The following is a 21,968-nucleotide window of genomic DNA, read 5'->3' as shown; positions in this document are numbered from 1 at the left end:
CGACGGCAGGGTTTTACTACAATAACAGCCCTTTTCTCTAACCCTTACCTGTGCTAAGCTGTTCCGGGAGGCATCTCTTTGTCTCAAGAGCCCTGTGATCTGGGTACCACTGGATCCCATCCTCATGTGCTGGCGACACGGCTGTTGGGCGCCTCGCTGTGGGGAGCTGAGGGGTCTGTCTGGTGTGGGATTCGGGTGAGGCGGGCTGGTCAGAGGCTGTTCCTCTGAGGAGTGATACCTGAGCTGCCTTTTGAGGGGAAACCTGTCATGTTGGCAAGGTGGAGATGGTCAGCCTCTCAGTTTTAAATTAATCCAGATAGCCTCTTACCCCATCATCTCTATCTACGATGCAAACCGATTCCATGTGATTCTGTATTGGACCTTCCAGATGCCTGGAGCGCAGGGAGTTTGAGTTCTGATGCTTGTGTTTCGCTTTGTTTCTGAAAGGCCAGTTAGGTAACTCGGCAGACGTTGGGAGTTGACTCAGTAAGCTGGTCTCCAGGAAATAATCTTGGGTTTAGCAGCATCTTTGGGCCCTAAAATACGCTTGTCTTTGTCTCCTGGCCCCTCCAGCTCTTTGCAAGAGAATTTTCCGGTAGTGTCGGTCAGGGGCTTGGAGTAGCCATGAGAGGGTGTAGCCAAACCCATATGGGTGAGAATTTGGCTGCTATTGTCTCTCCTCAGCATTGGGTGCCAAAGGGAAGACACATGGCCAGAGAAGGGACCCCCACAGGCTACTTGAAATTGTCTCGATACCTAGCCATTGTATGAATTCGTTTTAAAGGTATAAAAGGGATACCAAAAATATCTTGATTCCTCATCATTATATGAAGAATACACAAGGCTTAGCGATAGCATGTGACTCATGGGACTGGCCTTTCCATGGAGCAGTCACTGTAAACCATGTCCTCTCTCTTCATATGGATGTCCCTCCCCTTTTTTTAGCCCAGGTGCTTTATAAAACAGTGAAAACTCATTAATACACATGCAGGTGCTGAATATTTTATAAAAGCCCACAACCAAAACTCCTACACACCTTAACTCCAGCTAAGCAGTAAAAGGTCATGGATCTGCCGCTGCATGAAGTTGAACCTGGATTTGAACTTGGACTACTGTTTAGTAAGCACTTACTAAGTGCCAGGCTTTAGAATATATCCTTCCCTTGAAATATCTCATTTAATCCTCACAGAAGCCCCATGAAATATAGTACTATTTTCCCCGCTTAACACATGCAAAGACAGGTTTAGAGAGCTGGTGTTACCTTGACCAACGACCCCTAGCTAGAGAGAATAGATGATAAAAATGGGCCTTTAGAATCCATGGGAAGAGGCATGTAACCATTTCCCACAGTTAAAGAACCTGGGATATGATGGAGTTAAGACGTGAACCCTGGTCTCCCGGGTCCCAGAGCCTGTGCTGCTAACCACCGCGTTGTCCTGATCACTTTGTGCCAGTAATTAATTTAATGGATAAGCTGAGGATCATTCACTGCTCAGACCAACCAATCTGAACCCATTAATTCACCCTGTACACATTCCTCCTGAGCCACCTACCAACTTGCCTAATTAAAACTAATCTGAAAAGTGTATGTTGATTGTATGTTTCTTATTTTGTATTACCTTGGATATTCCTTGTCAAAAGTGACTGGAAGCTGACCAAGCCCATGGGGTCTTTCTGGAAAACGACCGTGGTCCAGGATGGAGGGATTCTTTGTGGAGGACTCCCCTGAGGAGGTGGAAACAGTTCCGTGTCTCCTTTCACACAGAGCGAGCATCTGAGTGGCTTCCCTGAAACTCTGTGGATGCACAGGAGTGCCCTAGTCTTGTGCCATGAATAAGACATATGGCGCATCATCTGTTCCCTCTTGCTTAATATTAGTTGGGAAGTTTAACTTTAGAGCATGTAATCCCTCTGTTTGGAAATGCTCACTGATGGAGCCAGAGTTGCAGCCCTGGAGCTGTTCTGTCATCTGGAATATCCTCGTTAGATTCCGGGCTTCTGTCGGCCAGATGAAGGGCACATAAAATACCCAGTTTCCTCCTGAACCGTGAAGCCTCTGCACTTGAGTGCATTCTTGTAGTGTGTCTCTTGCCCCCGTGCTGAGGAAATCTGAAAGAGGGAAGAATGCCAGGGAAAGAGGGGGTCCAGGTGAAGGTAATTCAGCGTGGTTAGGGTACCAGTGTATGTGTGACAAAGCCATACACCAGCGGTTCTCAACCTGTGGGTCGAGACCCCTTTGGCGGTCAAACAACCCTTTCACAGGGGTCGCCTAAGACCATCCTGCATATCAGATATTTGCATTATGATTCATAACAGTAGCAACATTACAGTTACGAAGTAGCAACAAAAATAATTTTATGGTTGGGTGACAACTTGAGGAACTGTATTTAAAGGGCCAGAAGGTTGGGAACCACTGCCGTACACCCTCAGGAGTTTACCCTCGTGATGATGAACTCCCTGCCCTACCCTGTCGTCATTCAGACCTGAAGTATGCTGTTTGACCTTAATACGTCTGTCACAGGAAATGAGTGCACAGGAAGCAAGGAAAATGTTGCTTATTGACAGAACAAAAACTTGTTTTGCATTTCCAAATAATGCGTTTCCTGCATTTCTAACTAGTGCCATGAGAAAACATGGCCAAGAAACTGTGTGGTATTTGCTTAAGCTTCATCCTAAAATGGTGCGGCTTTGGAGAGTTAGCCCAGAGTGTTTGTTTCGTGTGCACTGTGGTATTCCAGTGCCAGCAGGGCGGAAGGGATGGTGCAAATTGTCATTCACATATAATTAAACCTGGGTCACACTCAAGCCCATTAAGCAAGAGCCTCAAATCCTTTTAATTAATGGGTTCAGATTGGTTGGTCTGAAGGAGCTATTGAATTTTTCCAGGATTTTCTACTTAAATAGACAAGTATTATGCTTCCCACATTTCCTCCTAAGTTGTTTGCAGTTTGGAGTTGATGAAGGTGTCGGCCCTCTGTGGCAGGACTGAGTCTCAGGGTCAGGAAACGCCGAGTTCCAGGGCTCAGAGTAAACCCACCTGCATGGAAACTTCATCTTCCAGCACCTTTCTTCTCCATGGCCTCTGGAGCTCTCTGCCGGGTAGAGGTCGTCTTCCCCCTGGACAACTGGTCCCTCCTCCCCCAAATCAGACGGGGAGGGCAGGCCACAGAAACCAAAGCCTCAAGGATGGTAACCCTGGGTTCGTCATATTTAACGGAGTTGAGGTGTCTTAGCCCTACAGTACAACTTGCCCATTTTCTTCCATTTCTCCTGCTGCTATTAGGCATGCCTCTTTCCGAGGCACATGCTCCGGCCACACCCTATACACAGAAATCCTCTCCGATAAATCTCACTCCCGCTAGTGACAGAATAAGAATAAGATCCAGAAAAGGGGCCTCTAGTGGCATGGAGGTGCACCTGATATCCTGCAGCTCGCAGGCTCCTGCGTCCATGTTCCCTCCCCACCCAGGTCTCCAGTGGTTCTGCCTGAGAGCTATGACCCAGCCAGCAGGGGAGCTCTGCTGGCTTCTCAAAACCTCCTTTCTCTTTAACAACCCCCAGCCCCATGGATGTTTCTGACAGTGTAGCCAGTCCTCTCAAGGTTTGCAGGAAATGAGAGGTTATTCCTCCAAACAGCGAGACGGTTAAGTGTGCACTGTTTGGTGCAAAAGAACATAATAATTATAGGATGGGGATCTTTCCTGAGAAGCGGAGATTTTAGTTTCTAGCCACGGAAAAATCCCTGTGGGGCCGCATGACTCTCCATGTGGGGAGTGTGGGCCATGCTCAGTGCTCCGCCCTGGAGTCGCGTGCCCACCACGTACACCCTGTGGCTCCCAGGGAGCCCGGCAGCCTGAGCTCAGGGCTCTCTAGGCAGAACCGTTCTAAATAACCGTTCAGCTAAAGCACTGCCAGGGAAGGATGGCTGGGAAAGGAGAAGCCAGCCTCCTGCCCTGTCGGCTCTGCAGCATCCCCCCTTCCCTCTCCGTCCTGGCAGCAGAGGTGTCCTCAGTGATGGCAGAAGGAGACGATGCCCTGGGGCCCATTGTCCTTTGTCCCTTGCTGTGCCTCTGGAGACAGTGACTACAGACCTGGCTCCTGATGTGGGCAGGGAGAGCACACAGGTCGCCAGGCCCAGACGTGGACCCGCCGGGCAGTCACTGCTGCTCTGCGGCCCTGGGACATAGCCCATGGCAATGAAGTGCAGGAGGCGTTTCTGTGCGATGTTCCATTTCTGCACCTGGTAGTCAGTGCCCCAGACCTGCAGGTCCCCTTTGTCACCCTGCTCTCAGCTGAGGGTGCTGGGTGGACCCAGAAGGTGTGTTTCTGCTGCCATCTATGGTCTGCTGCGGGGAAGCACGCAGTGTGCTTGCTGGCTATGGAAGCAGCCTTGCCCAGTTCGCAGCTTGGCACCCTCTCCACATGAGAAAATAAAAACCAAGATGTTGGTGTCCCGACGTGAAAACCCCATTATGAAAACCTGTGTTTACTGACTTGCCATCATTTTAAAGCAGCTCCATTTGAACTGTAATCAAACTACCAAGTGACCTTGCTGTCCCCCTGCCCAGCGGCCCTGAAAGGACCCGTTGTTCCTTCAGCTCAGTGAAGAAACCTTCTGTTTAGTCAGCAAGTGTTTTTCCAATCATGCCTCCTGGTGAGTTACAGAACGATGATTGTTGGGTCTTGTTTTTGTTTGTTTGTTTTTATTCTTTTAATGCCTCCTCTTTCCTATCCCCTCTACTGCCTGTCCCAACGCTTCCTTACTTTTTTAGCAAAGGAAAATATGAGGACCCACACAGCTCAGGAGCCCAGAAGGTGCCTGTTACTGCTGTCAGCTGACCTCCCTTCGCCCCGTCTCCCAAGGCCTAGGAGTCTTCCAGGCTTTCTGGGCCTCCCACACAGGACCGGAGCCCAGAATCACCCCGTGGGGCAGGGACGCCAGTTCTGATTGCTGTGTTTACGTGCAGTGTGCTTTTCTGTCTTACAGTTGTTTGTGGGCCTCGGGTTCCCCTATGAGGGCCCAGCTCCCCTGGAGGCCATCGCAAATGGATGTGCTTTTCTGAATCCCAAGTTCAACCCACCCAAAAGCAGCAAAAACACAGACTTTTTCATTGGCAAGCCAACTTTGAGAGAGGTAAGCATCTCTTAAAATCCTTCTACTGTCAATAACGTGATAATAGCTATGTGTTCAGTACTAAGAGCCCATGTAAGCTCACAGCCTTGGATGGTAGGTGCTACCAACTTCATTGAACATAGTTGGGTGGAAGGACGGAGTGAGGGGCTCAGATGAAGCACATGATGGCATCCCATAGCTAGGTGGTGGTACAGCCAGGATTTGAATCCATTTCTGCCCCTCCACAAAGTGGGATTTTTTTCATTCCGCCCCAGCTCTATCTTAATTCAGACATCTCCAGCTGAATGAGCTGAACTCTGATTTTCTGAATGGTTTGTTATGAAATAAGGAAGTCGGCTGGTTAACAGGTATTTTGACAGACCTACTGTCCATGGTGAGCTGTGAGGACTAAAAAGTGGGCTGCAGGTCCTTGAAAAACCATCAACCTTGAGAAACAGGATGCATCTGGGTAACCAAAGTGATGTATCTGGTGTGTTAGCCCACCGTCAGCAGGCGCCACCCTGAGAAGCAGTCCTGCCATTGCCCCAGCTGTTGGAAGAAGCTTTATTCACAGGGGTGGGGAACGACTGATCTGCGGGCCAGACAAGGACTGCAAAATCATTTGGTCTGGCCCTGCCAAGGCATCAGGGGTGAGTTAATTAAATGTTTGACCAAATATAGCAGGCTAATTTTTAAGTCGATAATTTTGTATGGCCTGAGAATGATGTTATAGAAATCCAAATGGCCCTTGGCTGAGAAAAGGTTCCCCACCCTTGCTTTATTGGAAGTACCTTCAGAGATCCTCCTGAAAATCCACAGTGGGTGATGAATCACCATTGGAGGCAGTCAGAGTTTATTTGGGGCAATAAACAGAAGTCTTGTGGAGTATGTGAGTGACTAAGCTGGGTGTTTATGCAACTGGTTCTAAACAGGTGCATGCAAGAAACCATGGGATTGATTTTCTGTTATTCTGATGTAGTTCGTAAGCAGCCATGTGGGCTGCTGGCGAGGAGGAAGCCTGAGTATTGGCATCACTGCTGTGCCCTTGTCCTTTAGGGCCTTCTCCTAGACCTAGGATAACCTGCTGGGCAGCGCTCCCCTGACATAGCAGCATATCACAGCACTGCTAAAGCATTCAGTGTGCAATGCTGCCACTTCTGCTGAACATTTCTGGGTTGATTCTCCCAACCCCCAATACCACTTAAATGCATTTTCCATGGTTATTCTTTACTGATCAGCAATCTTACCAATTCACAGAGTTGATTATTTTGAGAATTCTTTCCTCTGACCCTCGATATCATTGCTGAAATGGCCAAAGGAGATGGAGGAAGAGCAACAAGATCTGTAGATTATCCTCAAAAAGATGAACCTGTGGCCCGGATAACCTGGGGCAAGGCCTCCCTGTGTGTGTGTGTGTGTGTGTGTGTGTGCGCGCGCGCGCGCACGCTTTTTCCTTCTGCTAGTATAATACGTTTGAGTTCTTCGTTCTGGGGAGTGGTTTCTTTTTGGGAGGTCATTCCTCAGCAACACTCACGCACACCTGTGTGCCAGGTGCTGTGGGAACGCACAGTCTTTGGAAAGGGTTGAAAAGATGCTCCCAGCAGTGAGAACATCTGGATTTAGGAGCCTCTGCTTTGGCATGTGACTGACTTCTTTAAACCTTTGGCATTTGGGGTAGAAAACAAGAGCTAAAAAATGATCCCTGTGTTTTAATTTAGATGAAGGAAATCTCAGAAGTTCTATTTCTGCCCAGGTGTATAATTATTTGTAAGTTTTAAAAACATTTTTGTGATAGAATATTCATAATGTAAAACTGACCATTTTAAGATTTTTAAGTGTACAGTTCCCTGGCATTCAGTACATGCACGGTGTTGTCCAACTATCGCCAGTCATTGCTTCCAGAACTTACCGTCCCGAGCAGAACCTCTGTGCCAGTTAAGCAGTAGCTTCCTACTCTCCCCTCTGCACAGCCTCCGGTAAACTCTGTTCCCTCTGCCTCTATAAACTTACATATTCTAGATACCGAATGTGAGTAGAATTGTACAGTATTTGTCCTTTTGTGACTGGTACATGTCACTTAGCATGTTTTCCAGGTTTATTCATGTTGAAGCATGTATCCGAACCACTTTTTTTTTGTTGTTGTTGTTGTTGTTAATCCTCACCCAAGGATATTTTTTCCATTGATTTTTAGAGAGTGGAAAGGAGGGGGAGAGAAACATTGATTGGTTGCCACCTGCACTCGCTCTGATTGGGGCCGGGGTTCAAGCCTACAACCGAGGTACTTGCCCTTGACCAGAATTGAACCCACAGCCTTTCAGTTCATGGGCCAACATTTTGACCACTGAGCCAAACCGGCTAGGATGGAATCATTTCCTTTTAAGACTGAATAATGTTCCATTGTATGGATATACCACACTTTATTTTCCCATTCTTCGGTTTTTTACTTTTTGTTTGTTGTGAACAACACTGCTCTGAATACTGGCATACAAGTATTTGCTGGAGTCCTTGCTTGTACTTCTTTTGGGTGTAGACCTACAAGTGGAATTGTTGGAATTTACTTTTTTCTTATTTTGAAATAATTTTAGTTTTAATGAAAAGTTACAAAAATTGCAGAGTTTGGGTTATATCCTCATTCAGTTTCCTCTAATGGTAACACATTACAAAACCATTGTACAATGATCAAAACTAAGAAATTAACCTTGGGACCATAGTATTATCTAAACCACAAACTTTTATATGGACTTCACCAGATTTTCCAGTAATATCCTTCCTATGTTCCAGGATCCAGTCCAGGACCTCACATTGCATTTTAACTGTCTTTTCTCCTTAGCTCCTCCAATCTGTGACAGTGCTTCAGTCTTTCTTTGCCATCCATGACCTTGTCATTTTGGAGGAGTGCGAGTCAGGTTTTTGTACACTGTCCCTCAATTTGGATTTGGCTGATGTATTCTCATGATTAGTGTGAGGGTTACACATATTTGCAGTAATACCACAGAAGTGATTGTGTCCTTTCCAATGTATCACATAAGGGGTGCATCTTATCCCAAGTGATGTTAACCTTGATCACTTGGTTAAGGGAGTAACTATATAAAGTAGTAGTAACTATAAAGTTGCTGTTTGTCTTTAAATTGGGGAAATACTCTGAAACTGCACAAATATCCTGGTTCTCCTATTTATTTAAATTTATCTAAATTTTTTATGATCCTCACCTGAGGATATGTTTTTTTATTGATTTTAGAGGAAGGAAGGGAGAGAGAGAGAAACATTGATGTGAGAAACATTGAGAGGCTGCTTCCCATATGTACCCTGACCAGGGATTGACCCCAGTATGTACTCTGACCGTGAACCAAACCCCAACCTTTTGGTGTACTGGACGATGCTCCAACCAACTGAGCCACCCAGCCAGGGCTTGCCCATGTATTTTTACCGTGTACCAGTGGGTCTTGCCTGTAGCAACTATTACTGTGGTGCTCTAATGGTGATTTTCTTTTCCCTCATGATGATTTCTTTTTAATGCATCAAAAGCAAGGAAACCCATCTCTTTCCTTGCTGCAGTTTTTATAGACAAGCCTTTGAGAAATGATTCATCTTAGACTGTGTTGACAACTGGCACCTTTTCATTAGTGATAATTCTAAAGATTTTGATGCCACTTTGTTACAAGTGAGTACATTTTCCTGAAAAACAAACAAAAACAAATGTAGGACAATTAAATACAGTCTAACTATTTCCCAGTGAATTATGTAATACTAGAGGCCCAGTGCACAAAATTCATGGGGGGGTGGGTGGTTCCTCAGCCCAGTCTGCACCCTCTTGCAGTCCAGGAGCCCTTGGGGGATGTCCAACTGACGGCTTAGGCCCGCCCCCCCCCCCCCCCCAGACATCCTTAGAGCTGCTGTGGAGGTGGGAGAGGCTCCCGCCACTGCTGCTGTGCTTGCCAGCTGTGAGCCTGGCTTCTGGCTGAGCAGTGCTCCCCCTGTGGGATCGAGCTGAAACTGGCTCTCCAACATCCCCCGAGATGCCCCGGATTTCAAGAGGGCTCAGTCCAGGCCGAGGGACCCCACCGGTGCACGATCGGGGCTGGGGAGAGACACGGGAGGTTGGCTAGCTGGGGAGGGACTGTGGGAGGACTCCAAGGCATGTCCAGCCCATCTTGCTCAGTCCCGATCGATTGGCTGGACCCCAGCAGCAAGCTAACCTACTGGTTGGAGCATCTGCCCCCTGGTGGTCCGTGCATGTCATAGCGAGTGATTGAGCAGCCTTAGCATACTATTAGCATATTATGCTTTGATTGGTTGAATGGCTGACCGGTCGACCAGACACTTAGCATATTAGGCTTTTAATACATAGGATTCCAGAGACCAGATTAGCAGTATGAAGTTATTGAGAAAAGTATGTTCATTATTTTCTATCAGGTGTCACCATTTAGTAATTTGCTTTTTGTTGAGATCATGGAGGGTTTCATTCTTTATTACTTAAAAGGAAACAGGCCTTGGAGCTGCCCCCAGTCATTTAGTTCCTCCTGGCCCTTCAGAGATGAGACTGGCTACAGTGGCTCTGTGGGATCTTTCAGCGGTCGCTTAGCAGGTGACCTCACACCAGTGACTCCATTGGTCCTGGCTCTCAGGTGACCTCACACAGCTGACTCCATTGGTCCTGGCTCTCAGGTGACCTCACACAGGTGACTCCATTGGTCCTGGCTCTCAGGTGACCTCACACAGGTGACTCCATTGGTCCTGGCGCTCAGGTGACCTCACACCAGTGACTCCATTGGTCCTGGCTCTCAGGTGACCTCACACCAGTGACTCCATTGGTCCTGGCTCTCAGGTGACCTCACACCAGTGACTCCATTGGTCCTGGCTCTCAGGTGACCTCACACCAGTGACTCCATTGGTCCTGGCTCTCAGGTGACCTTACACCAGTGACTCCATTGTCCTGGCTCTCAGGTGACCTCACACCAGTGACTCCATTGGTCCTGGCTCTCAGGTGACCTCACACAGGTGACTCCATTGGTCCTGGCTCTCAGGGAGGCCCGGGATGCAGAAGGTCAGTTGGCAGGTGTGCATGGTGCCCTACAGGGTCCATGGTACCAGTCGCTGCATAATCAATGGAAATGTATAAAAATACTAGTATAGTTAAGTCAGTGAAGGCAGGAAGCTGCCTTGGATCTGTGCCAAGGTGGAGGGTATGCTGGGTTAACTGAGGAGGGTGGGGAGGAGCTGTGCTTTAAAGGGGAAGAAGAAGAGTGGGGTTCAAGCCTCAGGGACATGAATGCTAACACGTTGGAAGGAAACCCAAGGCCACTTTACGTTATGCAGAAGGGCAGTTTCCATATTCTGTCCAGCTCCTCCTCTGCTGGAGACTCTCAGCCCAGGGAGCAGACTGGAGCCAGCACTATCACACAGTCTTGAGAGGAGCCAGTGAACTTGACCTCATGGCCTGGCGGGCCACCCCACTCTGTCCCTTTAGCTCACAAAACCACAGAATTTCCCTAAGCAAAGACGCTTTTAATTGGGAAACAGGTATCAATAATTCTACAGATTTCTAAGGAGCAAAAATCCCTAGAAATTACCTCCCCCTCCCCCTTGTAGAAAATTTTTAACCGAAGTGTGTATAATTACATAGCTATCTTTTGTGCCAATGCTAATTTCAAGTTAAGCAACAATTGATTCACATAAATTGCATGTCTCTTCTTTGCCTTCATTCGAAGAAAATGTCTAGATTCTTCTGTTTTTAGAGAACAAGAAAACTGTCTTTATTTTTTGCATTGGACCAATTTTTAAAACCACATGTGCGCTGAGGAGAAAAAGTTCCATAATGCCGGAAATAATGTGGTCGGTTCTCAGTATACTTTAAATGTAGTATAAATTGGATTTTTATCTTTATATTAGGAAACATATTAGTAGATTCTCGATCATTTTTATGACATTTTGTAAACCATTAGAAATTCTCTAGCTTCGGGGGGAGGGGTCTTTATTTTTTGTGGGTTTTTTGGTGTGTGTTTTTTCCCCCATAAAGGGAACTTATGTCCTCCTTGGAAATTTAATAGCCGCTCTGAAGTAATGTCTCACATTTAATAACATTTTCATTACTTTTACAAACTGTACTCCAGTAAATTTACTGATTGATATACAAGGAAGTAACTCAGATCAGACGGTTCTCAATAAATTAACAAGAAGGAACATAACATTCAGAGGGGGAATAATGAATCACAAAATGCCTTACTCCTAAAATTAAGTAACCCTAGATAAACGTAAATGCATAAGGTTATAATGGCTCTGCATTTTGTATTTTCCAAGTACTTAGAACAGCCTTGTAAATAAGCAGGGGCCTGCAAAGGGCAGGGAGAGACTGCTGATGTGAGTGGCTAACTGGTGGCACACGTGGCAGCCTGACCTCACCCTGCTTCCAGTGTAAGGATCAGCTATGTAGCTCGTTCTGGGCCACAAAATGAATATGCTGTGACATTTTGCTCGTTGTCAGAAAAGGTCTAATACAGATAAAAGCTCAGTCAGAAATTTTTTTTTAGGTTGGCAAGTTTTAAGAGAGCGATGGAAAGACTGGTGTTTACGTTGGGTTTTGTTTGGTCTTTTAATATATCATCTTTTAATATCATCACTTTCCTTTCGGTGTAAAGCCAATAAGTTGTTGAAGGGTCTAGATTTGAATTTGCTCAGCCATGTTGTAGCTGCAGTTGTAACCACCTTTAGGCCTCACAATCCTCCTGGATACACGGGAAACCTGAGAACTGATGCATGTCAAGCGATGAGCACGGTGCCTGGCTTCATCCACATGTACTAAACCTACAGTATGTGCTGAGGGAAGCAAATGCTATTTCCGTAGCTCCCAGCCTGTGGCATTCTGTGGGCTCTATTCCTCACCAGGAGTCTGAGCAGAAGAAGAGTGCCGGTGTTGCGGGGAGGAGAACTGAGCAAGCTAGCGAGGGGCGCGACTCCGCAGAGGAGGCGAGTGAAGTCTGGTGTACCTGCACCTCAGGCACCAGGGAGGGCCTGGGGCTGAGACTCTCACTTGGCCACCTGGCTAGTTCACGCACACCATCTGTGTGGTAGGATATAAAGAACGGTGACACAAGCCATGAGAGGCACCGGTTCAATCCCATCCTCTGAGCATATGGGGGTCAGAACCAGAGAGCCAGCGTGGCCTCCACGCAAGGGGCCTTGCCCCCAACAGGCCCAGTGCCTCCTTTTATTACACAATGAATAGAACGTTCACTTTTCTCCTCCTGAAGTGAAATATGTAAATAATATGCCTGCCTGCGTATACAATTTCTAAAAAGGATTCTCTAACTCTAATATAAGAAAGAAATGAAAGCAAAATAATTTACAAGAAGGTAATATGTATCTCAGTGTGCATGTAGTCAAGAAATACTAATGTGTGCCCAAGAACTACACAGAAGACACGTGACATTCACTCCTCTCTCCGGGAATAAGTTTGTATTTAAGAGAAATAAAACATGCAGCCAAATCTCATCAGCTCTTTGCTTATAACTGACGTGAAAGAGGAGCTAAATAAAAAGTTCCTATATATATAGCCACATCCATACACAGTTGACATTAATGGGGTGGCTGCAAATGCAGACTGATTTGGGAATGGCATACTGGAGGTTCAGATCCTCTGAGTGAAGTTGACTTTGTGCTGCCGTTTTTTTCTGAAACAGTACGGCTTATTGGTGGCGTTCCAAATAAAACAGTGTACAAGCATCCCTGATTTACATGGCGGTTGTGTGCCAAGCAAATTCGGTGTATATTACAGCTGTGCCAAAGAGTCAGGGCTGTGAACCCACAGGAGAGCCCACCAGGCAGGTGAGAGCCGTGCAGGGAGTGGACGCTCTGCCCTGCGCACAGCTGTCATGCACATCACCAGGTGCCTGGCATCCTGGTCTCACCCACCCATTACAGATGGCACCCCCAGGCTTCGTGAGAACTGAAAATGCTCCCACAAATGCCAAGAATGCCCCCTTCACACCATAACCTTAAAGGGAAACAAGAATAAAGCTGAAAACTCATTAGAGGGGTGAGTTTAGCTGTCTCGAAGAATGGGCTCTTTAAGATCTGAGAATCACCAGCGTTCATACTGGGTTTCTCTGGACACCCTTTCTTGTCAAAACAAAGCCCTCTTTGGAGCAAACCTTACCTTGCTTTTCTGAGTCCATATTGTCTTCATAAAAATAGAGTCTTCATTGTGCTAATGATTACTCCTGAAACCATCCCAAATCCCCTGATTTTCTGGCAGCATTAGTTCTGTCTGTCACCATCACTCATCTCCTGTGACTTTAAGGCCTTGTTGTAATTTTCCTGTGCTTGTCTGTCTATCCTAACCAGTGTCTTTTAACTCAGACAGGATTGATCTGGCTGATTTCAGGGCTGTGATATGATGGAAGGTAGTAAACCTTCATTATTTCTTGGTGCGATATTGGGGGGTTGAAGTCACTGTGACATCCTCCATGCCTCCTGGTTATGACATGCCAGCTCTTCTTTCCGAGTGGGATTCGAGATGCGGAGCCATTGACGGGTCTGCCTCCCAGACCTCACCGCCTCTGGCAAGGCCATGGCCAACATGCCACCCATCCCAGGGCCTCCAGGAGCCCTTCCAAAGTCCTGGGTCCCATCTCAAAGGGTCCAGGACATCCCTGGACATCTGTCTTTTAAAACATCCCACATGAACCTGTTAGGATGACGCTGACTCAGTTTCCTTATCTGTACCTGTTAATGCCTTGCCTACGCATCCAGATGTTTTGGGTGGGCCCAAGAAATATCCCACTAGCTCAATGGTTTATTGTTACCTACTAATAGTTTACTTAGGAGGTTCTGATGGCCAAGGAAGGGCAGAACAAGTATCTTGTTACTTGTGCAAGTGCAATTTGGCACCATAAAAAGCCTAACACCTCATCTAGCACAGAAGGTTTTTTTTTAAAGTGTGTGAGACTGAGGTTTTGTCTTTTCTTTTTTAGCTGACATCTCAGCATCCATATGCTGAAGTTTTCATCGGCCGGCCCCACGTCTGGACTGTTGACCTTGACAATCAGAAGGAAGTGGAGGACGCAGTGAAAGCAATTCTAAGTCAGAAGGTTGTTTCTTTTATTTCATTCCCCGCCCCCACCCCTCATCCCCCACATTTGTAATGTGAACTGAAAAGTGTGGGAAGTATCACAAGCCCTTTGACCAATGAGAACATTTCCGTGTCAGCTTAACTCTGGAATCAGAAAATAGCCAAGCCGTAGGACGTGGCCTGGGGACCTCATGGGTTTCTGTGAAGTGGAAACAGAGCTGGTGTCCACATGTGTGTGGTTCTACAAACCCTGTGACAGGACTCCTGGATCCCAGACACAGAAATAGGAGCTCGAATTATAGGACTTGCTTAGTGACCTAATTATGTAGCTCTCACAAAGACCCGAAAAGATAGCCTTGCTCTTCTACAAAAACAGTGAGGATAAGGAATATTTAAGGAAATACTGGGACATGTTTTGATATACCATCTATTTATTTGGCTTTTCTACCTAAACATTTTCTAGAATTTCGTATAAGTAACTAACACCTCTGGACTCTCTTGATCAATTCAGCAGACATTTATTAAGTCCCTGCTGCACACTCAGCACCCTCTGAGCCACTCTAGGGGATGCCCACTTCCATGAACATGGTTGAGGCTGGCTGCCTGCCTGTAGGAAGCTTCCACCATGTAGGAAAGGGTTAAGTTACTCTCTCTCCCACCCCCAGGAATGTTGTGGACTCTGTTGGGTGTACCCTTCCCCTGCACTCATCCTTTCAGAGCACTTTTTCCTATTGTAGTTTTTTAAGAGAAGCTATGGGCGTGGCTGAGAAAGACTGTAATCAGACAGCTGGGGTGCAGGTTCCAGCTCTACCACGTACAGCATCACCCCCTCGAGTCTCAGTTTCCTCTCTTTGTTGTAGGCTAATATTATGTACTTTAGAGAACAGTTGTGAAGATTTAGTGAGTATAAAGAGCTTAAGTGCAGAGTCTACCACCTGGTATGCGGTTAGTTAGTATTATTAAGTCAATATTAGTATTACATATATAATAATATAGTCCTTATCTTTGTCATTGATAGTCTGGATTTCCACTAGACTCTAAGAAACATGAAAGCAGTGACTATATCTGTCTCACTTTTATATTCTCAAAACCCAGCACACCTGATGGATGGAGAGAGGGAGGAATAGATGTTTGCAGATTATGTTCAGTGCCCATAACAGCATGCAAACAATTGAGGAGTGCAAGTGGAGAGAGATTTCTGGAAAGTTCAGCACATCAAAAGCCTCAGCAGAAAGGCATGCCCATGGGGATGGAAGGGCTTCCTTCTTTCTTGAGCCTCCCGATAACTTAGTAAATTCACTTCCTGGGACTGCCATACAAAGAACCACAAACTCAGTGGCTTAAACCACAGAAATGGTTTCCTTACGATTTTAGAGGCTAGATGTTGGCATGTCCATGGTCCCTTCAGAGCCCCTAGTAGAGGACCCTTCCTTGTGTCTTCCACCTTCTGGTAGCTCAGGTGTTCCTTGACTTCACTGCTGCACTTGAACCTCTATCTTAGTCATCACATGGCAGTCTGTGTGTGTGTGTGTGTGTCTTCTCTACTTCTTAAAAGGACATCAGTCATACGGATTAAGGCCCATCAAATCCAGGATGACATCATCTTAACTCAATTACATCTACAAATATCCTGTTTACAAAAAAAGATCACATTCACAGGTACTGGGATGTAGGACTTCATCATATATTTTCGGGGACTTCATACAACCCACATACTTAGTTAAGTGCCCATCTCCTTTCAGAGGAGTAATTTAAAAGCTAATATAGAGGCAGAAAATCATGGATCATGGAGTCCTCCTTTTGTCAAACAAAAGTCTAAGGGGAATGAATGTCTGCTACATAAGGTACTAGGTGTGGGCACCGAATTCCATCTGCTCACTCCTACGTGATGCTGGCCCTGTTCACTCCATGAAACTTCAGTGCTCCACATTGTAGAACCCTGATCAGCCTTTTTCATCTTACTCCAACCTATGTAGGCCACTTAATGGAAAACAAGTAAGTATAATAGTAGCTGATACAGAGAGAACCTCTTTTTACACATGTAGAGTCTTTCTGTATACCTTTATGAGCTTCATCCCATTCAATCCTTCTTCATTTGAGAAGATTAAGATTTAAGGAAATTAAGTAATTTACTCAAGATCACACAATTAGTAAGTAGTAAAACCTGGATTGAACCCTAGGTTTTTTAAACTAGTTTGTCAAGATTTAAAACAAAAATCATTTAATGAAGTACAATAAAGGGAAAGATAAGGTAGGAAAGAGAGATGAAGTAAGGAATGAGATTAATACCAAAACTATTATCTTTGAAACCCTTCCACTTGTTAGAAATGGATCAGAAATCTGGTGCCAAGCCTTCTCATCTATAACTACAAGATTTAAAATTACACAACAGCCGAAACCGGTTTAGCTCAGTGGATAGAGCGTTGGCCTGCGGACTGAAAGGTCCCAGGTTCGATTCCGGTCAAGGGCATGTACCTTGGTTGCGGGCACATCCCCAGTGGGGAGTGTGCAGGAGGCAGCTGGTCGATGTTTCTCTCTCATCAATGTTTCTAACTATCTCTCTCCTTTCCTCTCTCTAAAAACTCAATAAAATATATATATAAAAAAAATAAAATAAAATTACACAACAATAAAAAAAAAGCAAGAAAGCATGACCCATCATTAAGAGAGGAAACATGAATAAAATCAGACCTAGAGATAGCCCAGGAGTTGGAATTATCATATAGCCCCTTTAAAATGCTAAGATCAGTACATTAAAAGACTTGGTAAAAAAGGTGGACAGCATAAGTGAAGAGAGGGGGAATTTCAGGAGAGAGCTGGAAACTTTTTAAAAGCCAAATGAGAAAATGCTGGTACTGAAAACACAGGTTCAGAACTCTTTCAGTGGGCTTATCATTGGACAGTACACAGCACAGGAAAATATCATTGAACTTGAAGACTTCTTAATAGAAATTATCCAGGTTGAAACCCAGAGAGAAAATGGAGGAGAAGGAGGGGAGATAATGGGAAGTTCCCAAAGCCGGCAGGAACCATACAGTGTGGCCAGCAGGCACCCTTCCTGTGGCCATATGAGTAACAGCCCTATTTCCACCAAACAGGATGACCAAGACCTTCTCCCGCTTCTCCACGATGGCCCTGCTTGGGTTTGTCCATGACTGGATGTGAAACCAGCATTCCCTTTCATTCCACTCCTCAAAGAGGCCTTGACTTGTGTTCCAAAGGACTGTCGTGCAGAAAACACTCTCTCTCTCCCTCTCTCTCTCTCTCTCTCTCTCTCTCTCTCTCTCTCTCTCTCTCTCTCACACACACACACACACACACACACACATACACACACACACACACACACACACACACACTCCAACCTGCCTAGCAGCTTCTACGTGGGCGGCTTGCTAGTGTTTTTCAGCCCCGAAATCAGGTTTCTGGAGAGCTTCCCATGCAGAAGCCCTGCTCCCGTCCACAGCAGGGTGGCCAGTGCAACTCAGGGTGGCAGAGATGGCTTACAGATACCATTTTTTTTTTGCTTTTCCTTTATAGTAAAATTATTTGGCTATGAATTTTTTAAAACAGTGAATTGGACCACAAAGCAATGAATGAGTCAGCCTCCCTTTGGTTATCTGAGTTTGGTTGCTAGGAGGACACAGGAAGAGCCATTTTTCTGTATTGCATTGAGCCCTTTGAATTAATTAACTTCCATTTACAGAATGTTTCTGGAATCATCCATTGGTTGAGTAAATAAGAAAAGAAAGGTTTACATTTGGTATGAAGGGCTACGTACATCTGGGTTTGAAAGGACACAGCAAGCGCAAAAGCTTGAGATGAGAAGACACAAGGGAAGTCAGTTTTTCAAAGTGTTTTGAACTCTTTGGAAATGCATTATCTTGGCACAGAATGACGTCTGTTCTTGTAGAATAATCATGCCCTGATGTTATAATACTTACGCTGAGCGTCTTTCAGTTCTGTCTGGATGGATGTGGGCAGGGATGGTGAGATACAACTTGTCTTGTGTGACACACCATCTAGTTGTGAGTTTGACGATATGTCATGAAATTAACAATCATGGTTGAAGATTTCAAAAGTAGTGTGTAAATCAGCACACACACAAAAGGAAGAAGATGCCTTGAGACCAACTGCTTGTATGCTCACAGAAGGCTGTCTTCTTGGTCAGTTGTCCCATTTTCAACTGGCCTCAACTCGTAGATGTTTTGTCCAATTCCTCTACCCAGTAGACTCAAGATAGGCAAGTATAGACTTAGACTTAAGAAGGCAATGGTGAAGGTGCCTTCTATTCCATTGTTGACAGTGCTGTGGGGCTCTCTGAAGCTGTCACACACTGAATTGCTGATGGTTTTCTGCCAAGTGGAATTTCCTTTTCGGTTGCTGATCCTAGCTGGCTGCCCCCGAAGCCCAGGCTGCACAATGTTGGCACAGGCACTGTGCAGCAGAGACCAAACTCATTTTGTCCCTTCCCACAGGTGTCACATGATTGATCAGACTGCCTCCCCCACCCCCAAAGCCCCTCTGTGTCTCTGGCTACCCTCACAGCCTGGCTCCTTAGCCTAGAGATCACAAGGCTTTCGTGGAAATCCAGTGAACCTCTTCCCAGCCTTGTCTCCAGACTCCATGATTCTGAGCTCTACCTGCCTGCTGTGTAGATCTACCCATCTTCAGTGTCTAATCTCACATCACTCGCTATGCTGAGGATATCTTCCACACCTTGGCCTGCTGGAATCTTAGCTGACCTTAAAAGCCCAGCCTGAGTATAAGTCGGCTTCGGCCTTCCAGCCTCCCAGGACCCTCTACATGAACTCTTTGTGGCACTATGTACACTCTGGTTTTTCACCACATGTCAGTCTCACCTACAAAAGTAGAACAATGCTTTTGTCACTGTGGTGGGGCCTTAAACCACTGATCGCAGGCCTTTCTCAGAGCAGTGGGCATGCATTCATTCAGCAGATGTTTGAGTGCATGTTGAATCCACACAGGTGCCACACTGCTTGGCACTGAGAGCAGCCATGATGCTGCCCCAGGGGCTTACCTTCTAGAAGGGAATATCCCCACCATTTGCTGAATGCCTACTCAGTGCTGGGCACTGAACTAATGCTTACTCTCCTCTCCCCCTAAATAATCTTCACCACAGCTTCGAAGAGATAGGTTTTTCTCATCACTGTTTCACACATGAAACCCTGAGGCTCAGAGATGTAAGGTAAGTGGCTCAGAGTCCCACAGTTAGTAAGGAGCAGTGAGTGTGTGAACCCAGGACTCTTGACTTCCAAGTTCATAGCCGTAGCCCCTCACAAGGCTGACACAGACATCGGCACTGAGTGTGAGTCCGAGGTGGACTGGGTGTTGCCTGTTCCTGTGTCTCCCTCTTTTGTGATACCATGTTCTGTGTCCACAGATCGAGCCGTACATGCCGTATGAGTTCACGTGTGAGGGGGTGCTGCAGAGAATCAACGCCTTCATTGAGAAGCAGGTGAGGCTCTCCGGAAGTCCCTATGTCTCCGTGTCCTGCTTCCTGTTACCCAGGAGGCCTCTCACGAACGGTTAAGGGTGCACCATGTTTCTGGGGTCCTTTTCCTGATTTGAAAGACTTTAGAGGCTGGATAATGGTTTTTTGGAATTCTGAAGCAGGCCCTGTCATGATCACCCGGGGAGTCAGTCTGTCATTGGGGGAAGAATGTTCTTTATGACAGTGGAGGCCAAATGAGAACTGAGGGAAGAAACTGGATGGTCAAGATGAAAACCTGCTTGACCATCAGACCTGCACCTGCCCACACTCTGAGAGGCGTCACAAAGACCTGGTGGGGAGGGGACATAGAGACAGCTCCCTGGTCTTGCCTGTGGTCATTCCTCACCCTAAGTGAGGTCAGGATGGGAGCCTGTGGTTTCTAAGCATTCCTTGAATAAATGTCCTGTCATTCCAAATACGTTAGGACTTCTCAAACATCAAGATGGTTTTCAAACATGTTTTAAAACAGGACCCCTTTTCAAGTGAAACTTGAAATGAAACCTAAGTTATATAAAGCAGATAAAAGCAGAACTTTATTTGCACACCAGGGGGTGGGGTGGGGGAGGGTTCGTAAGTCCCATGACCCCATCAGAGTGTGGAAGCTGTGGCCCGTGCTCATGGAAGTAAAGGCCAAGCTTGTCACTGCTATCATTTGTAACATTTTAATTCCTTAGGCTTCAAAAGCAACACCGAGCTAGAAATAGACAGACCGAGAGCCCCTGTGGGTAGCGGAGTATGAACTGCTTGACCAGAGTCCAGAAATAGGGGCTCCTCTTCAAGGGCAAAGCAGAGGCCTTGGGGTGATCAAGAAGCCTTTATACAATAGGGGGTGAGGATTGTGCAGCCTCAAATGGAAACGGTACATTGAAAATGTAAGAGGCAAAGATCACGGGCCCAATGTAAGCTTCAGAGGAATGATTTGGGTTGACGGAGTGGTGAGCTGTGGACAGGCCTGTGCTGCTGCCGGACAGGCAGAGCTGGGGGCGGAGGCTGCAGGGCGGCAGTCTGGGCTTCTGATTTTTGGGGGGACCCACGGGATGGTACACTCTGCAGCCAGCCACCTGGGCCCCAATCCCAGCACCACCACTTTCTGGTCCTATGACTCAGGTGTGTTACTCAGCTTCTGCCTTGGTTTCCTCCCCTTTGAAATAAGAATAGTAATAGAATGGCTAGGGCTGATGTGGGCATTAAATGTGAGCTAGTACATGGGAAGTGCTTAGACCAGGGCTGGCACAGTGCTCAATAAATGCAAACTAATATGCTGATTGCTTATACATTATAGCATGTGTAATACTGTATTCTTACATAAGTGTTTTATTATTATAATACGTTACACAGTATTACCCATCAGACTTCACCACGAGACCTAAGCATTTGAATTATTATCCTTCAGTTTTTGTATGACACCTAAATTAAGAATGACAGTATAATCATCCTAACCCTCACAGCCATTTGCCTACAGACTCTCTGCCGTGTATGCCACGGTCACCATCTCATTTAATTCTCACGTAATCCTGGGAGGTGGCAGGAGTAGCCCCATCCTCTGGACACGCACATTCACAGGCTCACAACCCTGGACTCAAGGCGGATGCTGGGCCGGTGGGAGCTCAGGCTGCACCCATGGCATTGCGGGGCCCGGCCACAGCAGGTGGCCCAGAGCTGCGCTGCCCATGTTCTCAACTCAGGGAGCTCGGGTCCTTCCTGACGTGGGGCGGGGCTCTGTGACCTCCCCGGGCAGTGAGTTTTAAGACGGCTCTTACCAACGGCAGGGGAGGCTTCCTGAGGGTCTACCAGGATTCCCGCTCCTGAACCCCACCTCCTCCTCTCCTCTCTCCACTTCCTCTCAGGGAAAAGGGCTACTCACCACCACAAGCGAAAACACTCTTTATCAAGTTTATTCGAAGGCTTTTATTTCTTTCTTTCCTAAGACTCTTGAATCCCAGCTAGTCCTTAAAAGTCCTTATGTGGCCTGTTCTCTGTAAATCTATTCCTCGGCTTCCTTTCGGACACAAAGGCCACACTCCCCAAACCTTGCTGAATGCTGCCTGATGCAGGGGCCATGCGGCTTGCTCACCTCTCAATGCCACGTGCCTGGGCCTCTGCCTGGCACACAGTAGGTGCACTATAACTCCCCATTGAAGGAATGAATGAGTGAGAGGCTGAGTTTGTTTTGTTTTGTTTTTCATGTGTACCAGGAAGCACCTGTGATTGGAAAACAGGTCACTTAGACATGCTGGTGAAACTGCCCTTTCACTCCACCTCCTGGGTGGGAC

At 46.4% G+C, this 21,968-nt stretch overlaps 1 protein-coding gene across 1 annotated transcript in view; it reads left to right on the top strand.

Moving 5' to 3' along the window:
• Positions 1–21,968, top strand: part of MGAT5 (alpha-1,6-mannosylglycoprotein 6-beta-N-acetylglucosaminyltransferase) — a gene marked incomplete at its 3' end in the record, with an annotated part of 356,096 nt that overhangs the window by 320,432 nt on the left and 13,696 nt on the right. Inside the window, exons 13-15 of the mRNA XM_081095204.1 lie at positions 4,988–5,134; positions 14,083–14,199; positions 19,585–19,659. Coding sequence (XP_080951330.1) covers positions 4,988–5,134; positions 14,083–14,199; positions 19,585–19,659 — 339 coding nt within the window. The remainder of the gene's footprint in view (positions 1–4,987; positions 5,135–14,082; positions 14,200–19,584; positions 19,660–21,968) is intronic.

This window comes from Myotis nattereri, assembly GCF_964212035.1.
Source record: "Myotis nattereri genome assembly, chromosome: 7".
NCBI classification, from domain to species: Eukaryota; Metazoa; Chordata; class Mammalia; order Chiroptera; family Vespertilionidae; genus Myotis; species Myotis nattereri.
Note: the sequence above shows the minus strand (reverse complement) of the source record. Positions and strands in the feature narration are given on the sequence as shown.